General features: G+C 43.0%; 1 protein-coding gene across 8 annotated transcripts in view; it reads right to left on the bottom strand.

The window, feature by feature from the left end:
* The window catches only part of ELMO1 (engulfment and cell motility 1), a 582,500-nt gene that overhangs the window by 34,751 nt on the left and 520,201 nt on the right, over window positions 1-27,548 (bottom strand). For all 8 annotated transcript variants that reach the window (XM_015469368.3, XM_015469370.3, XM_059885500.1 and 5 more), the window contains one exon: window positions 6,059-6,222. In XM_015469368.3, coding sequence (XP_015324854.1) covers window positions 6,059-6,222 — 164 coding nt within the window. The remainder of the gene's footprint in view (window positions 1-6,058; window positions 6,223-27,548) is intronic.

The raw sequence follows: 27,548 nt of genomic DNA, 5'->3' as shown, positions 1-27,548 counted from the left end.
CAAGAAGGTGGAAGATAGCCAAGGTAGTCACACATGACAGTAAATCACTGCTTCTGGCTTCAAGTCGGGGTAATGAGGTGGAGAAATCATGGGAGAGAGAAACTGGGAATTTCATCAATTCTTAGGTTAGAGATGCACCTTTAAAGAATAGTTTTCCTAGGCTAGAGTTAACTATTAAAATGGAGATGAGGATGCAGAGATGAGGACCAGAAGGAGGAATAACTGAAAGAACTTGATGATTTATGATTTTTAGTGTAAGAGGCAGATGTTGTCATCATAGCACCTTCTGTTATGAACCATCTCTGGGGATGGACTGTCAGAATAAGCGGATCTGCTGCTACAAAGGTTACCTTTTCTTGTTATGAACCCCAAGGACCCCAAAACATGTTTAGGCAATGAGGGAAATGGAATAGCTTTTTTCTTTTTTGTAAGTGATGTCCTCTTCTTTCCCGCAAATGGGCTCAGTAGCTGCAGACTTCACTCATATTAGGAAAACATATGTAATCCCTACATGGTGTTTCTGTGAATGAGATATGACCTCTGGGGGAATCCTGGTAATAAACATGGGCTGAAATTGGGCTTTGACATTCTCAGCTTGGGGTCAATGAGGTCAAGGTCATGGGTTCACTAGCTCTGCTTTGATAAATATTCCTCTATTTCTAGCTAAAAGCTTTGTAAATAAATAAAAGGAGGAAGATTAATGGAGGTAGAATAAATGAGTGTATGAAGGGCAGTTCAAAGTCTAGCACTGTTTCCGGAAGAGAATTCCAAGTCTAAGCCCAATGAGGCCGGTGACATATGCAGAGGACAGACAGCACCACTAGACTGGTGAGCCTCCTTTCTGGACCTGTGTTCACCTAGAACAGAGGCTGCATTGAACACTGGCATTGGCTATGAAAGCCATGAGCGAAGCTTGTGACCAGTCTTTAACAAGGATGTAGATTTGCAGGACAGGAAGTCCTGGCTCTATCTGCTTTTCCTTTTTCTTCCTCACCTACCTGTACTGTACACTCCGAGATAAGATGAGGTGTAAACGAATATATTCACAGTGTCAGTTTTACCATTTCTATATTGATAGTGAGACAACTTGTTAAATTCTGGTTATCGACTCATAATAAGAGTGACTAATTCTCAGAGTGTTTGTTAAGTGCAGGGCATATACTAAGGGCTTTTCATGTATTACTTCACTGAGTCCTCTGAACAACTCAACAGTGTAGACATTTTATTAACTGTTTTTAGAAATGAGAAAAACAGGTTTAGAATGGGTGATAGAACTTGACTGAGGAGCCACATTTGCAAGCGATGGCCTGGGAATCTGATCCCGGGTCTGTTAGCTCCTGGGTCTGCGCTTTCCACATTTTGCTACTCTGCTTCCATGGTGTCTGTCCCTGCAGCTCCCCTCCCCCTCCCCCAACATCATGGCAAATGATCTATTTGGGGACTTATTAAGCTTTTTATATCCATTGCTACTGCTGCTGCTAAGTCACTTCAGTCGTGTCCGACTCTGTGCGACCCCATAGACGGCAGCCCACCAGGCTCCGCCGTCCCTGGGATTCTCTAGGCAAGAACACTGAAGTGGGTTGCCATTTCTTTCTCCAATGTGTGAAAGTGAAAAAGGAAAGTGAAGTCGCTCAGTCGTGTCCAACTCTTGGCAACCCCATGGACTGCAGCCCACCAGGCTCCTCTGTCCATGGGATTTTCCAGGCAAGAGTACTGGAGTGGGGTGCCACTCAGGTCAATTGTGCGGATGAACTTATCTGCCCTGTAAAGTCACACAAGGTAGAAAGTAACAAATACCTTCTTCTGAAATAATTAGTCAAGAGCTAAGAAAGAAAACAGAGCTTCTTCAACCCACTGAATACACAGTCTTCCAAAATATTTGTTCACCCAGAGCTTGCATTTTTCTGCTCAGGAAATATAAACATTTTATAAAAATGAGATGTACGCCTTGAGGGATTGTCGTGGCTCTGAGATTTGCTTCCATGCTGTGTGCAGCAGCCAGGTGAGGGGAAGGGGATGGTCAGCGGTGTTCTGCACCAGAGATCAACCATCCAGCCCAGCCACTGCCCAATCTGCAAAATGAAAAGCTTGAACTGGATGACCTTAAAGTTGCTTTTCAGTTCTAAAATATGAATTCCTAAGCCCCAAGCTTGGGTTAGATGTGTCTCCTATGTGCTTTTGTGACAATCTACCCGCCTGCGCTTCCTCTCACCTGGCACTAAGCACAGTCCCTGATAATCCCTGCTAATCTCAGCTTTGAAGCCTGGCACAGGGACAACCAAGTGTCTCTGTTTCTCTGCCTGTCCCAGCACCTCGGGACCTTGCAGGAAGGAGTTACTCAATACATACTTGTTAAGTGAATGAATGAATGAATACAATCATACATGGTTCTCTGCATTTTCTTTGTTGTGGGTTTATCCCATGAGCCACTGTGGCAGCATTTAGACTTCATCCAACTACAATGAGTTCCTGTCTAGCAGATCATTCTAACAGACAGAGCATCACTGGAGAAGCAGCTGGAGGCTGGTAGCCTCCTGCCTACTTCAGGGGCCAGGATAGGGATAAGGCTGGTTCATGGCCTCCCCCATGAAATAGCTCTGACAAGTTTTTATGACTTTACCAGAGCTCTGGTGGACCATGGTGCTTTTTAGTCCCATGCCCAAGTGATGATGCCAATGTATATACATACAGGAGATTTCTTTTGTATTTTCATAGCTTCTCTCTATACAATAAGCATAAAGGTATATAATAATAAAAATAAAGATAAGAGTTTCTTATAATTACTGGAAAGCAAGGGAAATGAAACTTCAGAACGTCATAGCAGAGCCTTGAGAAGTAAAGATATGAAGTCAAAGCAGGAGCAAAATATTTGAACTTGACAAGCACTTAACAGTCTTATTTGGAACAAAGTCATGGTCAAACATTAATTTAGAATCACTTGGCCTTTTGGACTTAACTGAAGTGGTCCCTTAAGACTCTCTTTAGGCTTTAAGAATTGTTGTCAAAAGCATAATAAAATCTTCTTGTGTTCACACATCTGCTGAAACAAACATGAAATCCAACATTTCAGTACTGTAGGTCCTAGGATGGGGCAAAGGGCCTCTGTCCCTCCTTGCAAGAGAGAAACTGCATCAGGAATCACCTCTCACCAATCAGAATGGCCATCAATGAAAATCTACAAACAATCAATGCTGGAGAGGGTGTAGGGAAAAAGGAACCCTCCTACTCTCTTGGTAGGACTATAAATTGATACAGTCACTATGGAGAACAGTATGCTGCTGCTGCTGCTGCATTGCTTCAGTCATGTCCGACTCTGTGCGACCCCATAGACGGCAGCTCACCAGGCTCCCCGGTCCCTGGGATTCTCCAGGCAAGAACACTGGAGTGGGTTGCCATTTCCTTCTCCAATGCATGAAAGTGAAAAGTGAAAGTGAAATCGCTCTGTCGTGCCTGACCCTCAGCGACCCCATGGACTGCAGCCTACCAGGCTCCTCCGTCCATGGGATTTTCCAGGCAAGAGTACTGGAGTGGGTTGCCATTGCCTTCTCTTGGAGAACAGTATGGAGGTTCCTTAAAAACTAAAAATAGAACTACCATAGAATCCTGCAGCCCCACTCCTAAGTATATGTGTGGAGAAAACTATAATTCAAAAAAACATATGCACTTCTATGTTCATAGCAGCACTATTTACAATATCCAAGACATGGAAACAATGTAAATGTCCATTGACAGAGAAATGAATAAAGAAGATGTGGTGCATAGATACGATGGAATACTACTAAGTCATAAAAAAGAATAAACTAAGTCATAAAAAAGAATAAAATAATGCCACTTTCAGCAACATGGATGGGCCTAGAGATTATCATGCTAAGTGAAGTAAGTCAAACAGAGGAAGACAAATACCATTTAATATCACTTATGTGTGGGATCTAAAAAAAAAATGAATGCTATAAATGAACTTATACCCCCAAAAGAAATAGACCCACAGACATAGACATGGTCACTTGTGGTTACCAAAGCAGATGAAGGGGATAAATTAGTAGTTTGGGATTAACATATACACACTGCTACGCATAAAACAGATAATTGGCAAGGACCCACTGTATAGCATAGGGAAATATATTCAATATTTTGTAATAACCTATAAGGGAAAAGAATGTGAAATGTATCTATCTATCTATTACTTTGCTGTACACCTGAAACTAACATGACATTGCAAGTCAACTATGTTTCAATAACAGACTCTTTTAATTAAAAAAAAAAGAAATAAACAGCATCTCTGAGGAGTCAGCTGTTTATTCAAAGCTCTTTCTACTTGGTATTCAGGGGCTGTTATCTTCTTCTATTAATAGATGATGACCAAAGCAAAACCCCAGCTCTGCCTCTTACAAGTGCTGCCTGCTGCTTGCTGTGGATATGGGTTAGGTTTTACATAGATGTGAGCTTCCAAAGGGGCTTCCCAGGTAGCTCAGGTTTAAAGAACCCGCCTGCCAATGCAGGAGATGTAGGAGATGCGGGTTTGATCCCTGGGTCAGGAAGATCCCCTGCAGGAGGAAATGGAAACCTACTGCAAATGACAACCTGCTCCAGTATTCTTGCTTGGGAAACTCCATGGACAGAGGAGCCTAGCAGTGTACAGTTCATGGGGTCCAAACTGTCGCATGCAACTGAGCGACTAAGCATGAATAAGCCACCAAAGGCCCTGAGGAAGCATTTCCCCTCCCCTGCTGCCTAACCTCATCCCCACAAAAGCCCACAGTTCCGCTCTGCAGCTTCTAATGATGCTTCTTAAGGCTTGAAAACAAACACAGTAGATGCTATAGCTTGGCTATTTTTTTTTTCTGTGCACTTTTAAAAACTTCATCTTAGCCTTGCACTTGGCAAAGCAGCTCTGGTAGAGGAAATGAATATTAGCTAAGGGATCTGTGGGCTGGAGTTCAAGTCCTGGATCCTACACTTGCCAACAAGTTCCTTTCCTCTCTAGACTATATTCTGGTCCTCAAGTAGAATTAAGACTTGCCTTCCTCACACAGGTGTGAGGACATGATCATAGCATAAGGAACATGAGGAGGTGCTTTGCAAATCGCCAAGCACTGAACATATCAGATATATTGGAGCAAGAAACAGAAAGCAGGGATAAAGAAAAGGAATCAGAGAGAGAGAGATGTTGAAGAGGTGCTTCATGACACCAAGGATGTAAGATGGTTTCAGAAGAAGCCACATTCAGTCTTTCGAGGGAAGAATGAGAGTAAATGTCAAACACCTTCCTTACTTCCCATTCTGTTTCCTATTTTCTTTCCTATGAAGTATAAGGTAACAAAATTGACCTAGTTCTAAGAAAAGGACACAGGAAGATAAACAGCTCAATACTAAGAAAAGATAAAGGAAACAACAGTCTAAAACAGTGTGCATGTTCAAGGTTTAGAACATCATAAAGATGGAGATGAAATTACACAACCATTGCAAGTGCCCCTGATGCAAAGTCCTGTGAAAACGAGCCCCCTGATTCTTCACCTCAGGCCTCTGGGTTGATAGCTACAAGAGATGTTCTGCTGATAGCCATATGAGACGTTCTGATGCGAAGCAGAGCCAATGGGGCAGGGAGACAGTGGGTCTTTCCCTGTCAAGCTCACACTCCCTCCCACCCATGACACTTCAATGGTCCTCTTGTTTTAATTATCGTGAAGTCTCATTCTGGCTGGAGCAGAACATCTTGCCACTCAAGAGTGCCTACATAGAATATAGCTTTATGGACAAAACAAAAAAGATTGTCCCAAGTATTAGAAAAGTTGCCAGTCTTTTCAGCTGCAAATCCTTAGAGGACTCATCAGTAACGGGGTCACTTCTTGGTTTAGATTCTTCTGCCAGCACCTCCTGTCTCCACCTCCCCATAGCCTACCCCTGCCCAGCCTTTCTTAAGGAGTTGCTGAGACTTCAGGAACTGAGTAGAGATCTTTCATTGGCTTTCCATGCAACACAGCCCAGCTGGGTGATAGGCTTTCACTCTAGAAACGGTGCGTCAGAGCTGTTGAGAAGGCAGGGGTCAGAGGTAACTTACAAAATCGGGCGAGACTGGAAATCTTCCTGGTTCATCCTCTCAGACTGGCGGATTTTCAGGATTTCTGTGTAGCTCAGGTTCTGCAGTTTGCTCTTGAACTGGTCCAGGGAGCTAGGCTTGGTTGTAAGAGCTCTCATAACCTGTTCCTTCACCACCTGCATTACCTGTGAGATTGAAGGAAAACCATAATTTTCCTGGGGATTGACCTTACCCATTCAGAAAAATCTTCCACAGATTATGGTTCCCTAGCCCCCGGTTCCCTTCGTTTGCACTTTTGGCCCCAACTTGGAGTGTGCTTTTCCAAAGAGTCAACTGCTATGATATACAGCTTCCATTTCCTCCTATACTACTGGAATTGCAAGGAAAAGGTGGATTGACTAACTTTGAATTGGGAAGGGAGAGGGAGACTTAGGGTGGGAGGGTGTATACCTATTTATTTGCTTGATATATTATATGACTGTAGACAATGCAACTCAAGAGAAAAAGGAGTCTAAGCAACAGCTAGAAGTCTGCATAATCATTATTTTTTTCCAGGAGAAACTCTCTGAGACACAATTAACTGTGGAAGTTTGGTTGGCACTGGTTCAAGTGAATGTGAAATAATACCTACACCCGTCCCTCCTGGGTTGCTTTTGCCATGTAGTTAAGGTCTGAGTGTTCATACAGATGATATAGCCAGAAATGTGCATGTGGTATTGCCTCTCTGAGCCGGGCACTAAAAAAAGAGGTCTACTGAATTAGAGCTGACACATCCCATTGGAAGCCTCAAGGAAAAAGAAGAATATGGTAATTGGCTGCTGCGGGACAGGTCCAGACCACAAAGGCAATTAACCATTGCCTCTATTAATGTGGATTCATCTTCATCCAAATATCTAGAGCAGGAAAAGACCAGAAAACACACAGAGGCATCCAAGAGACTGTAACCTTGCAGCTTCTTTCTTTCAAATCCTCCATTATAGATGCTAACAACAATTGTTACCCTTGATAACATACCTACTATGAGCCAGATACTATGAAAGGTACTTCATATGTATTCTTTCTTTTAATCTACTCTAATTCAGGACGTGGGTATCATCATTATTCCTATATGCAGAAACTGAAGCTTTGAAAACTTTAACTAGTCCAAAATTCTATAGATGATGGGTAGGTGGTTAAGCTGAGATTTGAACTTAGGGCTGACTGTAAATGCTGTATTTTACTGTCTTCATACCAACATTCTGGGGTCATCTGCAACTTAAAAATAAGAGTAGATCACCAGTGCACCTCAATTATGTGCTAGGTTCGGTGTCAGGCACTTTGCTGTTCATCATTTCATTTAATCCTCTTTTCAATACAGTAAACTATATGTTTTTACTAGTACTTTAAAGATAAGAAAATGGACTCAATATTGGGAAAAGAATCTGAAAAAGAATAGATATATGAATATGTATAGTTAATCACTTTAATCACTTTTCTGTACAGCTGAAACTAACACAACACTGTAAATCAACTATAATATAAAGTGCAACATTTAAAAAATATATAAGAAAATGGTTACTGAGAAGGATTGAGAACTTCTCTAAGGTCACACATATCTAGTTGAGATCTAAGATACCTGTATGGTGAACAGAACACACACTGAGTGTTGAACAGCCCCGGGGTACCACCTAGCCCATCATTATGACTGTGATCTCAGTATGCTCCTATGGCTTCTAAACAGTTATTCATTCAACAATTCAAGTACGGTAGATAGTAATTGCTCACTGATGGGGAAAAAAAACCAAACAAACAAGTATTAATTGCTCGTCGTGTCTGACTCTTTGCAACCCTATGGAATGTAGCCCGCCAGACTCCTCTATCTATGGGATTCTTCAGGCAAGAATGCTAGAGTGGGGTGTCATGCCCTCCTCCAGGGCTTCTTCCTGACCCAGGGATCAAACCCAGGTCTCCTGTGCTGCAGGCAGATTCTTTACCACCTGAGCCACCAGGGAATCCCACTCACTGGCTATTCCCACCAAAATGTCAATATTTCATGAAATGTTATTGAACAGAAGTAACAGTTTTATAGGATGGAAAAGACCGTGGCAACCAGAACTTTCAAGCCCAAGTGATGGCCAGGTGATGGCAAAAAATCTCACCACCTCAAGTAATATTAGGCAGATGAAATGTCCTCCACACATTGGACAGCTTGTTGCACCAGCTGAGCTCTGTTTAATGGCATTGCCCTTCTCTGATGGTACAGGGTGCTTTCTCCAAGTGGATGTCTCTAGCACAGCTGTCCTATTACAAATAAGGACCCGTCCAGTGATCTGCTGGGGTCCACAGACATTGAGAGGCAGAACAAGAAAATGAATCCTTCTTGGTAGCAAAACAAAATGTGCCCTCAGAAAAACCAAAGCCTTGGGGGAACCCATAAGCCCATGAGTCCCCTCAGCTCAGGGATGTCTGATAGCTCACTCTTTAGTCATCTGCATGCACATTGCTTGCCCTGCCCTTGTGTAACCAGGAATCCCATGTCAACCACATTTTCCTTTAGTCAACTGAACACGGCTGAACCAAGGGTAAGATGAGTCATAGGTGGCCGGGAGACAAACAGGTCTGTCTATTTTCAAGTGCTATCAACCCTTATTTTTCCTTATATCCTTCTAACCTTTAAGAATCCATGCCCACAGTAAGACTGCCCACTACTAGGTAATCTATTTGCATTTTCATAGGAACTATGAGGCAAGAAGTATTTTATCACAAGAAATAAATCTAATTGTAGGAATCTTGAGAAACTTCAGAAGAAAATGTGAAGGATGACAGATCTATATCATTCACTATGGATCTGCTTTATCCAGTAGGCAACACTGTTCTCAGAGGACTGTGTGCCATGCTTGCCTTGTCAAGAAGAGGTTGCTGGTGATAACACTGATGTAAGACTCTTGAGAGTACCTTGGACTGCAAGGAGATCCAACCAGTCCATTCTGAAGGAGATCAGCCCTGGGATTTCTTTGGAAGTAATGATACTAAGGCTGAAACTCCAGTACTTTGGCCACCTCATGCGAAGAGTTGACTCATTGGAAAAGATTCTGATGCTGGGAGGGATTGGGGGCAGGAGGAGAAGGGGACGACAGAGGATGAGATGGCTGGATGGCATCACTGACTCAATGGACGTGAGTCTGGGTGAATTCCGGGAGTCGGTGATGGATAGGGAGGCCTGGCGTGCTGCAATTCATGGGGTTGCAAAGAGTCAGACACGACTGAGCGACTGAACTGAACTGAACTGAAAGGCATGAAGGCAACTGTCCTCCAGGCCAGTGACTCATGGGACTTTCTGGGGCGATGGCTGGATTACTCTGCAGTGTAATTCCACTGGTTATTAGGGTTACCATAAGTCAGACTACATTTTAAAAAATATTTTTATTTATGTATCGGGCTGTGCTGGGTCTTAGTTGTGGCATGTGGGATTTTTATCTGTGGCATGTGGAATCTAATTCTTTGATCAGGAATCTCTGACTTAGCCCCTGTGCATTAGGAGTGCAATTTTAGCCAATGGACCACCAGGGATGTCCCAATCAGACTGTATTGATCGAAACTTTTTTTTTTTTGAGATTTGGGAACGGATTTTCTAAAAACCCAACTACATACTGTTAATAAGAAACATGTTTTTTTTTTTTTAAATATGTGCTTTTACTAAAATTTTAATTTTTTTTCTTTTTCTTTTTTTAAAATTTATTTTAAGTAGAGGCTAATTACTTTACAATATTGTATTGGTTTTGCCATACATCAACATGAATCCGCCACAGGTGTACACGTGTTCCCAATCCTGAATCCTCCTCCCACCTCCCTCCCATACCATCCCTCTGGGTCATCCAAGTGCACCAGCCCCAAGCTTCCTGTATCCTGCATCAAACCTGGACTGGTGATTCATTTCTTATATGATATTATATGTGTTTCAATGCCATTCTCCCAAATCATCCCCCCACTCCCTCTCCCAGAGTCCAAAAGACTGTTCTATACATCTGTGTCTCTTTTGCTGTCTTGCATACAGGGTTATCGTTATAGTCTTTCTAAATTCCATATATACGCATTAGTATACTGTATTGGTGTTTTTCTTTCTGGCTTACTTCACTCTGTATAATGAGCTCCAGTTTCAACCACCTCATTAGAACTGACTCAAATGTATTCTTTTTAATGGCTGAGTAATACTCCATTGGGTATATGTACCACAGCTTAAAAATTTGCTCGAGAAGCATTATTTGTGAAATCAACATAACAAACATTGCTGAGTGCTCGTGGAAAACAGATGGAAACAGTGGTTGACTTTATTTTTTGGGGCTCCAAAGTCACTGCAGATGGTGACTGCAGCCGTGAAATTAAAAGATGCTTACTCTTTGGAAGGAAAGTTATGACCAACCTAGACAGCATATTAAAAAGCAGAGACATTACTTTACCAACAAAGGTCCGTCTGGTCAAGGCTATGGTTTTTCCAGTAGTCATGTATGAATGTGACAGTTGGACTATAAAGAAAGCTGAGTGCCGAAGAATTGATGCTTTTGAACTGTGGTTTTGGAGAAGACTCTTGAGAGTCCCTTGGACTGCAAGGAGATCTAACCAGTCCATCCTAAAGGAGATCAGTCCTGGGTGTTCATTGGAAGGACTGATACTGAAGCTGAAACTCCAGTGCTTTGGCCACCTCATGCCAAGAGCTGACTCATTTGAAAAGACGCTGATGCTGGGAAAGATTGAGGGCAGGCAGAGAAGGGGATGACAGAGGATGAGATGGTTGGATGGGATCACTGACTCAATAGGCATGAGTTTGAGTAAACTCCGGGAGTTGGTGATGGACAGGGGGGCCTGGTGTGCTGCAGTTCATGGGCTTGCAGAGTTGGACATGAGTGACTGAATTGAACTGAACTGAAGGCATGCTCTTTGCCTTGTGTGAACTAAGGCTCTAATAAGAGAGCCAGGATGAGCAAAGATTATGACAGCTGAAATGTGGATGTGACAGAGCAGATGGATGGATAAACATTGTTGGCAGATGGGAAGGTATTTCAAAGAAGAGAATGTCACATGAATTTAGAATGAAGTATGCATATTCAGTGATGTTGAAATAGGTAAATAATATGGAAACTACCACATCTTAACTGCTTGAAACCTGGGCTATGTCTGAATTGGAACCAGTTACATAAACATTGTTTCATGCCCCCAGTGTAACGGAAGAGAGGAAAATTTCCAGTTGACCTTCCACCTGATCTGCTTCTTTTTTTACTCAGGCAAAATGCTAAATTTGGGATGCTTCACAAATTTTGAAATTGTGACCATCTCATATCTTGCAGTATAAATGGTGGCTAAATATGGTCAAGGCTGAATTATAACACTTTGTAGTTTCATGTGAGGGGCACTGCAGGAGCTGTCCCTTTCCTCATTTAGAGAAACTCAGAGTTGAGCCAAGGTTGTAATTGTCATCTCCTAATGTTATTTGACCTTCTAGCGGGAGGTAGGACATGTAAGAGAGACAAAGATGTAGCAACTAGAACACCAAAAATGAAGAGGTTTTAAAATAGAATTAGGTTAATGCTGGGGGAGTCTTAACAGCTCTCTCCACTTTTCTCATTTTATAGATGAGAAAACAGGCTCAGAGGGCCAGGAGATTCTCTTATTTCATAAGTTTCTTAAGGAGCTGCCAGAGATGACAGTCACTAGACTACGTGTGACTAGACACAATGATAATGCTAGTAAGAGGGTATGCAGCATGAACTGACCAATCAGCATCCTTCCCAGACTTTTCTGACTCGACTTGAGGCAGAATTGAAGTGTGCTCTTTTCGCCTCAAATTGAGAACTGTGAGAATGTCCCTTAACATATGGCAGAGTGGAAGATAATGAGCCCGATGCCAGTAGAATCAGACACAAGAAAGTTAGAAGCACGTGCACGTGTGTGTGCGGGGGTGGAGAGAGAGAGAGAGAAGGAGAGAGACAAAGAATGTGTTAATAATGGTGATGCCATGTGCATGTACTAAGTCGCTTCAGTTGTGTCCGACCCTTTGTGACCCTTTGGACTGTAGCCTGCCAGTCTCCTCTGTCCATGGGATTCTCCAGGCAAGAATACTGGAGTGGGTTGCCATGTCCTCCTCCAGGGGATCCTCCTGACCCAGGGATCGAACCTGCATCTCCTGAATTCCAGGCAGATTCTTCACCACTGAGCCACTGGGGAAACCCAATGATGAAGCTATGCTGTTGCTGCTGCTGCTAAGTTGCTCCAGTCATGTCCGACTCTGTGTAACCCCATAGACAGCAGCCCACCAGGCTCCCCCATCCCTGGGATTCTCCAGGCAAGAACACTGGAGTGGGTTGCCATTTCCCTCTTCCTTGCATGAAAGTGAAAAGTGAAAGGGAAGTCGCTCAGTCATGTCCGACTCTTCGAGACCCCATGGACTGCAGCCCAGCAGGCTCCTCTGTCCATGGGATTTTCCAGGCAAGAGTACTGGAGTGGGGTGCCATCGTCTTCTCCAACCACAAAGTCAGTTCAACCCTGGTATTTGCTGGTTTGATTACATAAGCCTTTTTTTCTGGAAATGGTTTGAATGGGATTCTTGTCACTTTCAACCGAAGATCTCAATGAACATAAGCAATGAAGTATGCAGGTATACCAATTTAAGAGGCTCCAGATTGGAGAAAAAATAGGAAAAGGTCACTGGGTAGGAACAATAAAGCTATTTTGAAAACAAATAAGTTAAAATCATCTTCATTTATACGCTCATGGTTGTACCTTTGCATGGAAATGATGATAATCCCTTATGCAAGTATGGGAAACTCTTCAGCTTCTACTTATACTCTGCACTTAAAATCCACTGTTAGAATTCCATTTCTCCTGCTTAAGACTTTGATCCCTGCTAGATGTAAGCAGCCATAAGTGGAACAATCCTTTAAATCCCCAACAATCATTTACACTTCAGTTTGAAGAAAATATAGCCCTTTTCTTAAGAGTAGGTGGATAAGGGTGAAGAGGTCTGGATGGCACTGGCCCCAGGAAAAGGGAAGCAAGTGGTAGGTATACAGGATAAAACAGCAGCCAAATATTGGTTTTGCCTACCTCACAGTTTTGCTTGGCACTGGCCATTGTTCTATGTCCAAGAGCAATGACCTGAGCGACAGATGTCATTGTTTCCTTAAGAAGGGGCAAAATAGTCAGAGGGGTCAAACGGCCTTCTATTCCTTTGCAACATACCTTCTACAAGAACTAGAATTAATGATGTGAAGTCTCTGTTAGTGCTCTATGTGTGCAATTTAAATCAGGATACTCACAACCACCATCTTTAACCCCATCCTCTTTGGGAAACCTTTAATCATTTTCTGAAAAACCCACAATGGTGTTGCAGAGGCACGAGCAAATCAATGAACTTAAAACTTCTTAATTACAACATGTGCTTTGCCACAGACATCAAAGAAAACATACTCTTAGAATTTGCATTTGGTATTGACTGATTATTTAATCAAGGTCTGAACCGTGCCTGTGGTCTGAACCGTGTGTTTCTGGAGTTTTCCCAGCACACACTGACTGTAATAACATCATATGTTACAAAAGAAGTGGGGGTCCCACAAGACACTTGTACTTTAAATGGAGAAAACCTTTTGGCTCCTTGGCAGAGTGGGTTAAAGGTGTAAGTGCTGGGTATCCCTGAATAGAATCAAGCATGCTGGCAGTCTAACGGTGCTCCGGTTTCATTATTGTTAACTGCAATGAGCTTCTGATCCATGGAGCCTCTGTGTGCTCCTGGTCTCATCAGCTCTTTGACCCTGACACACCAGTTACATCTTTATCCAGCATCATTCATCCATTCATTCAACAACTGCTTCTGAGCATCTACAATGTAAAAGGCCCTAAGAGTGAAAGTTCTTGTGTGGAATGAGCTCCTGGCCTGGGAAAGTGAAAGACTTGCAACTCCATCTGCATCTTCCAAGAGAGGACGTGATGTCATAGTGGTGCATGGGCAAGATATTCATCCCTCAAATATTTCCTGAGCCCCTCTCAAGTGCCAGAGGGCTGAGGGTGTAGAATGGAGATTTTGGCTGGGGTTTAAGGAGAGGTCAGATATGGACATGAGGAGGAGCAGGGAAGGAGCCCGTCTCAGTGGAAGAAACGGCATGAGGCAAGCTCAGAGAGAGGAGAGAACAGCTCTAGGTGGAGAAGAGTGGCTGGTGGTTTCATTTAATTGGAGAAATGAGGTGGAGTTGAGAGGTAAGGCTGGGAAGATGGTAGGTGGCTTTACTAAGATGAAAAATGCAGATTGTTTTTTTCTATTACTAATGATAAATCATCAGAGGATTTTGGGTGGTGTGATGGAATTCAGTAATGTATATTGGGACACATACAAAGGTATCTTTTTTCCTGGGCCAGTTGGGGAAAGGAGGGATGTCAGCAGTCTACACGGTTGAGACAAGACTGTTGCTGGGACTTGAAGGATGAATGGGAGTTACGATGTAATGGAAGAGGAAAATGTCCCTCCAGGCAGAGGGACTAGCAAGAGCAAAGGCAGGAGGTAGGCAGTGCATGACTCAGGTATTAGAGAAAATATGCTTTTGGAGTTCACGTTAGTAGTTTTCAGCCAATGGATGGATACTGGTTGCAGGGCAGCTACACAGCCTTTAGAGCTCAACACACACAATTTTGAAACCAGGCTGCCAACTTCCTCAAGACAGTCAATCCCTCCCAGACTCATTTCCATCATCTGTAAACTGGGAGAATGAATCATTTGAGATTCATCAGAGCGTTAGTGATAAAGAATCCTTCTGCCGATGTAGGAGATGCAAGAGATGCATGTTCGATCCTTGAGTTGGGAAGATCCCCTGGAGTAGGAAATGGCAACCCACTCCAGTATTCTTGCCTGGAGAATCCCATGGACAGAGGAGCCTGGCAGGCTACAGTTCATGGGTCTGCAAAGAGTCAGACACAACTCAGCAACGGAGCGCGTGTGCATGCACGCGCGTGCACACACACACAGACACAGACACACACACACTGTTTATTGTTAATGAGATAAAGCCTAAAACTCTGCATGGTATATTGCAGATAGTTAGCAAACACTAGTTCCCCTTCTCAAGCCTTAGTTTACTCACTGTGAAGTGGAAATAATAGTACAGAGTTCACAGGGTTGTTGTAAAATCTAAACAACATACTATGTGCAAAGCATCTGACACAGTGAATGGAACATACTAGATTCATGACAAATGTGAGTCCCCTTACCTTCTGAGAATGAAATTATGTCAGAGGTTTCTCCTATAAAAATATTCCCAGACCACATCATCTGTATTATCTGGCAACTTGCTAGAAATGCAGCTTCTTAGGCCCACCCCAGGCCCATGGAATCAGAAACTTTAGGGCTGGGCCCAGGAATCAGCGTTTTAATAGCTGCTCTAGATGATTCTGATGCACCTTCAAGTGTGAGAACCTCTGATTTCAGCAGATGTCCAGCACCACTTCTGAGCCTTTAGTGTGGCCTCGATAGAGAGTCCTGTCATATGTCTATAAAGCAAGGAAGTTAATGACTAGTGTATCTGTAGCCCCATCTAGATTGTAAATCCCTGGAAGGCAGGCACTGTTTCTTGTTTGTATTGTGGCCCATGGTACTTAACAAGTATCTGCCGGACTGTAATGATTGATAGGCTCAACACTGAAGATTCTCAGGCTTCTACCGTTCATCTATAGAATTAAACAAATGCAACCTTAACACAACTGTAAGACTGCTAACACACCTCTCAGAGAGCACTTTTCCACAGCCTAAGGAATAATGTCTGTGGCTTTGAGATGGTGTCTTGGGGTTCCAGAGGTCGTTCTGGGCTTTCTTTCAGAGGTGAGCTGGAGGGGGCTGATCTGAAGCTGAGTGAAGGGTTTTGGAAGAAGCCATGGCAGTATACCACTAAAGGGGATGCTTACAAATATACAATTACCCAACCAGTGGTGCCCGTTAAATGGATTTATCTCCATGATGAAGAGAAAAGGCTGTCTTAGAGAAGACAGATGCCAATGCGGTCTGGCTTTAAAATGACTCATGAGGGAGAGTTCTCATTGCTGGGTTTAGGACTGGAACCATTTTTCTTCCCAGAAATTTTCTTTACATAAAACAACAGAAGGCTCAGAAAACTTGAGGGATTCCACCTGGAGAGGAGTATAGGGGAAGGAAGACCCCAGGTACCCATGTATAAGCAGGATACTTTTCTGGAGACTAGGACTCACTCTAGGGGGCTACTCTCCAAGGTTAGAATGTGGGGAGAAGTGGCCTTGCCTAGAAAAAGTTCAAGAAGTTAGGGTGAAAACTGGTGACTTACCTGGAAGGGACAGTTACTGAACCAGATGTAGGCTGTCAACTGACCTCCATCCTTTAGAGGTCTTTAAACTTAGGATAGCTTCTGGAAACTAGAGATGATTCTACTTTATAGTTCTGCCATAGGTAGGGAATGGACTGCCTGAGTCAGTTCAAGCAAACAAGACTTTTGCTGAGTGCTATCAAGTGTATTGTCATGCTGCAGTCAATGGGGTCGCAAAGAGTTGGATACAACTTAGCGACTGAACAACAATAAATCAAATATATTAAATGAAAGAAAGAAAAAATAAAAGTGATTTCTTAGCCCAAGGAGCAGGATTTAATTTTTCTGTATTTATCTTGGGGCAGTTTGATCTAGAGCAGAGGTTGGCAAACTTCTCTTAAGGGCCAGATAAGAAATATTTTAAGCTTTGTGGACCATATAGTGTCTGTAGTAGCTACCCAGCTCTGCTGTGGTGCCATGAAAGTGACCACAGATAATAAGAAATGATGAGCATGGCTGTGTGCCAATAAAACCTCATTTGACAAGATAGCTGGTAGACTGGGTATACAGCCTGCAGGTGGGAGTGTGCTAACCCCTGGTATAGAAGAAAAATACCTGGCTTTAGAATTAGGCAGTGCTCATTTCACAGTGCCTCCATCACTCACTTAACTGGGCAAATTGCTCTAGCTTCTCTGAATCTTGTTTCCTTGTCTATAAAGTGGAGGTGAATATCTCTAGTTAGGATTAGAAGATGCACAATATTTACCCCATTACACTATACTCATCACTAGGAGGCTTCCTGTGAATCACCATTCTAATAACAGCTTATCCAAAGGAAAAAAAATCTTCCTTGTAGCATGCAAAAATCCTCATGACAACCCAGGGGGTTCATAACATGTGCAGGGCAATTCAAGATTATATTTAGGTTGCACTGAATAGAATTGGTTCAGACAGATTAAAGAGTTGTTTCTTTAAACAGTGTTCTCAGCTCTCCCTCAGAATGGTTTCACGGACTGGAAGACACTCTGGCCCATCCTTGCTTCCTTCTACCACACCTCCTACTGGGGTTGGACCAGTGCAGGCCCCTGCTGATGGGTCTGACTCTCCAGGGCCCCATGGGATCAGGCTTAATGTAAGTGAATAGAGACTGTTCTGAAATCACAAGTCAGCTCAGCTGGTGTGCAACCTCCAGCCCATCCTCAATTTCATTCTATGTCCTCAAATTATACCAGATGAATCTGAAATAGTCTGTTCATTAATAAATGCAATAAAGTGTCTCTGCACTTCATAGAGGACATGATCTAAGCCTGGCATGTGATAATCATAAGAACCAGCAAGCTATTTAGCTTCTCCCCATCTCTGATGCTCCAGTGGGTCTTAATAGCTCTCTGAGCTCCTGTGAGCATCCCTCAGAGGGGGTGTCAATGACCTAATTCTGAGCTGTGTGTAACATGGGCTGTGAGGACACCATGACCAGACCTCTCTAAGACAGCATTTCTGAATCCATCAAACACTAGGCTTACTATGCATCAACTCAAAAGCCAAGATATGAACCCAGGAGCTGAGAATAAGAAGAGTTCACTGAAGACTGGGATGTTCCATTGATTTGACTCCTCCCAAATCAGAGTCTGGAATGCAAACTGCTGACAGTCTTGTTCTTAGGGGCCCATGTATCTGTAGTGTGCTGGTATTGCATCTTGGAGTTTCATTATGTCTTTGGTGAGTGATGAAAAACAAAGTAGCAATGATCCAAATGGTGGAACTGTCTGAGCTGGGGAACCTTAATGTTCATGAAAGTTGGGTATTTTGCTAGGAGGATTATAGTTTTCAGAAGTGTGAGATGCTCATTCGCCTCTTAAATATCTATTCTTTTCTTCGACTTCCCTGACCCACCCCTGGAACCCTGCCTCATCACCTGATGCGACTTCCCAACAGCCTCTGGCTTCAACTCTGCCCCTTCCAGCCCCCCTACATAGAGGCTGGATTATTTCCAAAAGGTAATCTCATCACTGCCTGTTGGTGAAGACTGGCTCCTTCAGCGTGACCACGAGGGCCCTCATGGTTGCCTTCCACTCCCCTCTAGCCGATGCCTTCTACACTGTATCACCCTTCAGATTCCATGATCCAGCCACACTGAGATTCTCCCAGTGCCTTGAACTTCATCCTGTAGCTTCACTTGTGCTTACTTCCTCCCACCTGTGACTAATGACCTCCTTCCAATACCTGTTCATTCTTCAAATCTAGAAATCCATCTCTGACCTGCTGCCCTCTCGCTAAAGGCAACGTTGGACCACCTATTCTCCCCTCATAGGACTGTATCATAATGTCATGGGCTGTGTCCTTCTTGGTGATGACTCTTGTATATTTAGAGTCTGCATGATCTAATCACATAGTAATTGACAAAAGGTCTGTTTAATATATGACAGATGGACTCATCAAATGATTAAAAGAAGAAACAGCCTCAAAATCAGTAATTCCCAATTCTCAGTCTACAACAAAATTTAAAATGTACCTTTGGCTGGCCTCACCCCCATAGATTCTGATTCATCTAGCTGGGAATGGGTTTCACACACTGAAAACCCACTGGTCACACTCTACAAAGCTCCCCGCTGCCGCCACCACCGCCAAGTCACTTCAGTCGTGTCCGACTCTGTGCGACCCCGTAGATGGCAGCCCACCAGGCTCCCCTATCCCTGGGATTCTCCAGGCAAGAACACTGGAGTGGGTTGCCATTTCCTTCTCCAATGCATGAAAGTGAAAGTGAAGTCACTCAGTCGTGTCCGACTCTTAGCTACCCCATGGACTGAAGCCTACCAGGCTCCTCCGTCCGTGGGATTTTCCAGGCAAGAGAACTGGAGTGGGGTGCCATTGCATTTTCCACAAAGCTCCCCAGGAGGCACTAAAGTTCAGCTGAGGTTGAGGGCCACTGGTCTTAAATGAGGAGGCCTAAGAAGGTAGGAAGGAGCTATGATGATTGCCATTTCAGGAAAAAGAGAAAGGGACGTTCAACTTACAGATGAGGAACCCACAGCTTGGCTTGTTACAGCCCTCAAGGGCTCTAACAGTTCCCCTAAGGGCTGGCCTTCAGGTACTAGCTACAGTGTGGAGAGGGTGAGTGCTTTCACCTGGGACAGTAAGAGAGATGATCAGGAGACTGCATCTGCTCTGAGCAGGCTTGGACAGGGCTCTCTGATGCCACCCCACTCGGGGGCTGGGTAATTTTCCCTGGGCTGCTTCTCACTGAGGTGGCCCTAGTCACCATGGTGCAAGCATCTGTTACCTGGGCTCAGGTGTTGCTCAGGGACCCACTGTAGCAAGGGCAGCCACCGCCTTCCCAATAAGCCCACAGTCCCCTGGGCAGCAATCAGTATCAGCATTTCCAGATACATGGCAGATGCCTGAGTGCCAACACTGAGTGAGCAAGCCTGTGGTTGGTAGTGTCCAGACGGGCCTGGGGAACCTGATGGAGGGCTATTATTAGAGACACTATGAAAAATAACTTTTTTAAACTCACCCCGAGAGCAAAGCAGATGGCACCAGAGCTGTTAGAAACGGAGCTAGCTGCTTGGCACTGCCTTTTCCTTGCTCAGAACTTCCCCTAGTTCAACTACAAATAAAGTAGGAATCAGATGGCAGGGGGTAGTGATGCTCAGACAGGTTCAATCATCCTGAGAATCTGATCATATCCAAACTAAGAGCTCTGAGGGCTTTGCCATCAGCCCCAAATAACTTATTAAATGATGTCTGATCTGTGGTTCCGTGCAGGTGCTAACTGGGTGATTTCACATCTGATGATGAAGACACAGGCACTAACAGCTGCCCTGCTCTTCACAAGAAGGCATTTTAATTTAAGGTTTCAGGCACTTTTACAGCTATTAAAAAAAAACATTTCAACTAGCAATTCATCTCAAAATCAATTAGTGCTGGCTTTGTGGAAGAACAATGGATGTGGAAGAAACATCCTTCTCAGTTTCTTCAGCATCCACAGGGAGCCAGTTCAAAAGAGGAGGCAGAAGAGGTGAGGGCTGGGATTAATGCCTTCCCTCTGCATCCTGCCCTTAGAGCAGGGGAGAGCAAGAGGCAAACAGTCCTGTGACCAGGCTTCTTTTCCCCACTGAAACAGGGAGCCAGATTAATACAGCCATCAGGCTAGATTTGCTGGTTAGCTAATTGAAGGCCCTGGTGGACAGCAGGGAGCTATTTTCACTAGTGTCTGAGGATGCTTGCCTCAGGCAAGCAAAGTCCCTGCCAATCACATTAGTGGGTGGCATTTAATTCCATGGCTTTGAATAAACGACATGTCAAGTAAGTCAGTCAAAATGCATGACCATGTGTGGTGAGAGAAGCAGAAACCAATGGGGCTGGTTTTCAGGCCATAAAGTACCCTGAAAAGTAGGATAGTATAGTACAACAGCCGACATTCAGGGGCTGGCATAGAGTGAGCAGGAAAGAAGAGTTAATGACTGGAGGAGGGAAAGGAGATGGAAGATGGTAGAGCTGAAGGATCATCAGTAATAGAAGATGGAAGGCAAGATGCCATTTCACTCATGCTAGATATTCATGGCACATACATTCACATCTTTGAAATTTCACAACTTTGAAGGTTCTTATGGAGAAGACTTACTGTAAATGCATTGTGTACTTACTGTAAATGAGGGTGAATCCTGAAGCCTCCCACATTTGGCTCTCCTAGTAGGTTTGCATAAGCTATTAAATAGTGACAAATGAAAGAGGACAACCCACCCCTCTGGAAGGGAGATTGAATAAACTTTTCATAAGCGGACTGCTCAGGAAAGAACACGGGGGAAATGGGGTAGAAAAGGCAAGGTCTGGCTTCTATAAACCAGCTCTGCCACCAGGCAAGGCTGCCGAACTCTGAAGACATGAGGATCACTGCTTCGACAAGTCATTCCGGAAGGACCGTGCACCAAAGTGAACGTGCTGGTGGATGCCCCTCAGCAGACAAACTGCGCAGGGGCATGGCCATGCAGCAGAGCCCACTGGTGTAAACTCTGACATATAGGAGGGAATCTTCTTGTCGTCCTTCTCCAAATACTATTTCCTTTTCAGTACTCATCAAATTAAGAGTGTGATATTTTTTCCCTCTCAGTGGTCTTATTTCACTAAAAAAGTAATTATAAGCTTCAAAATTATGAAATATTTCAACAGAAAATACTACAGCAGATACTTCATCATCCACCATATTAATTTTATTTGTGTCAACATTTTGTTTTAGATGTCTTTTTTAAAGATATAAAATGCCATACCTCATTCTACCCTTGCCAGAGATATATTCTTTCTGTAGATATTTTTATAATTCTACATATGCCTGTATGTATAAATAACATGTAATATTTTCTTGTGTTTTTACAGTTTTAAGCAAATGGTATATCAAATGTTTGTTTCTATAGTTTACGGTGTGATATTATAAGTGGACCATTCTTCATTGAGAAATTTAGAAATGCCTTTTACTTTCCAAACAGATTCAGCTGAATCATCAACAAAACATATGAAGAGTAAATATGCTTTTATTTTCTAAATTTTATCTAATGAGTTGTCAATTCCGGGTATGGCATTAGAAGCTTTAAAAGTACAGTTGACTGTTGAACAACATGGGTTTGAGCTATGCAGGCCCACTTATTTGTGGATTATTTTCAAAGGAAATGCTATAGCTACATGATTCAGGGTTGGTCGAATCCTTAGATGTGGAGCCACACTTACAAAGGAAATGCCCAAACTACGTATCATATGTGGAATTTTGACGGTGCAGAGGGTTGATGTCCTAACTGCCAGGTAGTTTGAGTCAGCTGCATGTATTCAGTCCCGAAGTGCTGGAAACACAAAGAACTAGATCCAAGGCTCACTCTTACAGAACTCAAAGGCAGTCAGGAGGAACAAATAGATGTGAACAAAAATAACAGTGGCCTCAATAAGTGCTATCATGGGTGTGAGTTACCAATATAATTGGGGGCAGGGCAAGCAAAGAGACGATTTAGCATACCACTGTTTTCTGTGCATACAAACATGTTGTTGCTCTTGTCGGATCACTTCAAGGACTTCACTTCCCAGAGTGTCCTGAAATTATGTATTCACTACTGGTTTCCCTTTGAAGGAAGAGACTATACCTCATTTTTCTTCTTATCGTTAGTAGGTTTTAAAATTTCTCATACCTGGAAAATACCCCCTACAGTGTAGTAAACCAAAGGTCAATTTGACTGTATTTCTGAATTACATGCTTTAAAACACGATTTCTGGCCCGTCCTGGTGAAGTCTGGGGTCAAATCTGTGTGATAGTTTTAAGCAGAGGGAAAGAGAGGGTTTGTACAGTAGCAATGATGGATTAACTCTGGTTAAAACACTGATGTACCAACGCCCTGCTGTATTTCTCCCAGATGGTTGTAAATTGGGACATCTCATAAATCCCCAGGCCTTTCCTTTTCCACGGTTGGTTATTACAGAGTCCCAGGGCAGAAGAGCACTTTCCAAAGTAAAGCAATTGTGAGCTATTTATTATCTTTAAAGGAGAACCTGTCAGCCACCATGGCCACAAAGCTCAGACAATTAAAACCACCCAAAGTGCCCTGATTCTGCAAAATCCTTTCAGTCATTTGGTGGTTTGGATCTAATGCATCCAAGGAGGCAGCTACTGTCACAGAAATCCACTGGGTCTGCCCTGTTTTCACCTGAATGTGACACCCCCTGCCCCGCTTACTGATGGGTCCTTTGAAAGAAACAGCCTAGATGGCAATTATATAGCACATATCTCAGCATTCTTCTCTCCCATGACAGTGGCAGACATGACTAATCCATCACAGCACTTTCTTTCCTGCTGAACCAGAACTCTGTCTGCAGGCAGTCACTACCAATCAACTGAATTTGGTCTTCACAATAGCACTTATCTATCATCTCTGAAGGAAATGATGTTAGTCAGCAATAGTTAATTTTACCTAACACATTTGATTGTTCAATAACTTTGGATTAAATTTTCTTAAAAGCCCTAATGCCCCAAACCAAATTTATTGAGAAATAGCTCAAGTTCTTTCAGGGTCTGAACTTATGTTCAGTGGTATGTGCTTGTGAAAGTTGTTCAACCCAATAGCTAAACAGTATTTCTATCTCACTATCTTGGCAATTCGAAGTCAACAATGACACCTCTGGAAATGGTGTACTATCCATGGAAAGAACTTAGTTATGGGTCTAAGAACAGTGCCAAACACTCAGGAGGGGCCAACACATGTTTGTTGAATGTATAAAATAGTGGGAAGACATAGGTCACCTTGTTCAAACTGTAGACCTTCTGATGTTGAGCATGCTCACCTTTTCCTTTCTTTTCAAATTTCAGTTAGTATGAACATCTGATAGGTGAAGAGAGTGAAGTCACTCAGTCATGTCTGACTCTGTGACCCCATGGACTGTATTCTGTCAGGCTCCTCCATCCATAGGATTTTCCAGGCAAGAATACTGGAGCGGGTTGCCATTTCCTTCTCCAGAGGATCTTCCCAATCTGGGGATTGAACCCAGGTCTCCCGCATTGCAGGCAGACTCTTTACCATCTGAGCTACCGGGGAAGCCTGACAGGTGAAAACTGGGGTCCGAGAATTTTCTGGGGGATACGAGGGGAAGACAATGATATCTATTTTTCCCAGTGGTGTCTGCTGATGGATAAACAGAACCATTTTCTCCTAAAAGGAATGCTTGAGAACTTGCAAGAACCAAAATTTTAGGAGTCAAAGGGGACAAGTGTCACTGAAGATGGTGCAGAAGACGATAGTCCTTTGAAACCAAACTTGAAACCTGGTGACTTCAGTTACTTGGTAGCCACCCATATTTCTATACAGGCCAGTAACTATAGGCTAGTATGCACAGGTGCACAAGGACTGATGAAATGCTGAATAAACCGTGACACTGCAAATGTTACAAACTGTTTATTGGTATTTGTTCAAACTTCTTTTTCTGAAATCTCATATTCTCAAAGTGACTTTTCCTTTTGGTTTCTTATTTGAGTATAAAAAAATGAAAAGTTCTTACCCTCAAGGCAATAACTATTGCCCAATAATTTTGCCCAAACTATAGTTATTTTAGGCAATAACTATATTGCCTAAAAGTGGAGATGAGTCTTCTAGAAGATCTCAGGAAGTATCCTGGAAGTTATAGGAAAAGTCTGTGCTAGTAATAAATAAATAAATGGATGAGTAAGTGAATAAAAGAGACAAGCAAATAAAAGGGAGTGTGATAGAACTGAAGAGTAGATGTGGTTGTCCACAATACCATCTGTATGCCACTCCTTCTGCATAAGGCACTGCACTTGGCTCAGATGGTAAAGAATCTGCCTGCAATGCGGAGGACCGGGGTTTGATCCTTGGATTGGGAAGATCCCCTGGAGAAGGGAATGGCAACCCACTCCAGTATTCTTGCCTGGAGAAACCCATGAACAGAGGGACCTCAATGGAGGCTCAGTCCATTGAGTCGCAAAGAGTTGGACATGACTGAGCGACTAACACACACACATAGCCACTGGGAAATGGGGGTGAGACAGGCACAGAGGTATAGGACTTAATGCATACAAGAAATTATATACATTATATAACTTCAGAATCCTATTTTTTTTTTACATTTACTAGTTTATTAAAGATATGGTAAAGGATACAGTTGAAAAGCCAGATGAAGAGAAACACGGAGTGAGGTCTGGAAGGTGCCAAGTGCAGGAGCTTCTGTGCCCATGGAATTGGGGTATATATCACTCTCCTGGTGTGGATGTATTCACCAACTCAGAAGCTCTCTGAACCCTGTGCTATTGGGATCTTATGGAGATTTCTTCATGTGAGCATGGCCAACTATGACTGCCATTTCCAGCCCTTGTCCCCATCTGGAGGATGGGGCAAGGCTGAAAATTCCAAGCTTCTAATCATGGCCTGGTCTTTCTGGTGAAAATTTCCATCTAGGGGTCCACCCAGAGTCAGCTCAGTAGAATAAAAAATTCTCTTAGAGCTCTTATCACTTAGGATTTCCAAATGATTTGGGAGCCTTGTGTTAAGGAAGGAGTCAAAGTCAAATATTCAAATAAGAGATACATTAGTGTTCTTATCTCACAAGAAATTAAAAGAATCCTAAAATTCAGAATCCTAAAATTTTTAACAGAGTGGAACTCTAGAGGTCAGATTGCAGCATGTGCCAAGCTGGAATTAAATGATTTACTCAAAAATCACACACTGGAGAGTGGCATAGAGCCCAAAGCTCCCGATTCCTACCTGGCAGGTGAGACCATTTCCATCTGGGGTGGTTAGGAAGCATCCTATGAACAAAGCAGGTTCTGGTGGGGTTCTTCAGGATGGGTTTGATTTAGATCTAAAAACAGAAGCGAGGGAGATGGGCTTTCCAAGCCAATTGAAAAGCACTTTCTTAAGATCACTTTGGCTTTAGTAAAAGGTCAAAGGAAAACAGTGACCACTGGAGTCACACAGAACTGGGTCTGATTCATGGTTCTCTTACTTTTGCATCTGTGTGTCCTAGAGCATATTTTTTAACTCTCCAAGTCTCAGATCCCTAGTAAACTGGAGATTATAGTATAAACATTGCAGGGTGATGTAAGAATTAAGAGTATTTGTTGAGCAGCTTTTACAAGACCATACATCCATGACAGCTGTTGTTTATGCTTATTCACTTAGGGAGGTGATGGTGGTGGTTTAGTTGCTAAGTCATAGCTGACTCTTGCGAACCCATGGACTGTGGCCTGCCAGGCTCCTCTGTCCATGGGATTCTCCAGGCAAGAATACTGGAGTGAGTTGCCATTTCCTTCTCCCTCACTTAGGGAGAGGGATAGGAAATAAGCTGTGGGAGACAGGACACGATCAAACTATGGATGCCTGTAGCTGCCAAGTAGAAGAATCTGAGCTCTATCTTGCAAGAAGTGATGAAAAATTAAAATCTTTGAGTAGAGGAAGCAAAGTCATAAAACCAAACATTAATAACTAAGCCAGAACACCTGGTGAATTTTCTTGTCTCATCTCCTGTGTAATCTTGGAGTCATCCTCTCATCTCTGGATTTTCTCCACCCAAATGGATTTGGGCATCCCTATAACTTTTGAATTAAGCATTTCAGATAGGTTAGTGAAAAAATGCCTTCTGAACAAGGGGATTATTTATCTTCAGGAAATACATATCCCTAAAGTTTCTAGCCAGAAGTTGGCAATGGAACTTCAGAAATGTTTTCTGTCAGTTTTATGTCAGTAATAGGGAGAAAAAGCCTGTTCTAGAAAGGATGAAATAAAGTACCATGCCCAATTTTGGCATGCCACTAAATGGATAAGACTCCAGTTAGCACTAAGATATTTTTTCTATAACTTGAAAATGAATGTCTTTCTTCCTCATTGTCTCACATAAAGGATAGAAAAAGGCAAAGAGGAGAAGTTTTGAGTAAAGAAATGGATGCTAAGCCAACATGAAACAACAGGTGAATGAAATGAGAAGGAAAAACAAGAGGTACATAAGGCAAGAAAAACACTATACACAATAACTTTTGTGTGTGTAAAGTTCAGTTGATAAAGAAAAAGTAAAGCTACAAATGCTTGCTCTTTTGCATAAGATCTTCAAAAGGAACATCTCAAAATACTCACACGAGTGACTTCTGTCTGAAGGTGTGGCTGAGAAGGCTCCATAAGCAAGTTATAAATGGTAGGTCCCACAGCATAGGGAAATGATGCAGTTATGAAAGTATATCAGCAACATGCCTTACACGGAATTTGGGGTACTTACCAAGAAACCACACCCCAAGGCATTTATTTTAACTGCAGAACCTACCTCTTCCCTAGTTATGACAACCAAAAGTCATACCACTGTTTCTAAATGACTCTCCTTTCTCAAGAGTCCACCTCCTGTGCTCCCATCAGCCAACTTTCAGCTATTTGTCTTAGGCTAACTGGGCTTCTAAGATGGGTCTGCAACTGGCTTATTCCATACACATCATTAATCAGTGCCAAGCTAAACAGGCTCCAGCCCCAGCTGAGAGTACAGTGTCTTGGCTCATCACCCCAACAACTAATGAACAAACATGACTGATGACTACTGGGCAAACACCAGGCAAAGAATGCAAGGTGCCCAGGTGAGTCTTGCTTTAGATGTTACACCTAGGAAGGCTGTCTGACAAATACTGATAGCCAATGTAGAACAACAGGTGAATGAAATGAGAAGGAAAAGTAAGAGGTACATAAGAAAAACACTATACA

The sequence above is a fragment of the Bos taurus genome, chromosome 4 (assembly GCF_002263795.3).
Source record: "Bos taurus isolate L1 Dominette 01449 registration number 42190680 breed Hereford chromosome 4, ARS-UCD2.0, whole genome shotgun sequence".
Classification (NCBI taxonomy): domain Eukaryota; kingdom Metazoa; phylum Chordata; class Mammalia; order Artiodactyla; family Bovidae; genus Bos; species Bos taurus.
This window is presented reverse-complemented; position numbering and strand designations above follow the sequence as displayed.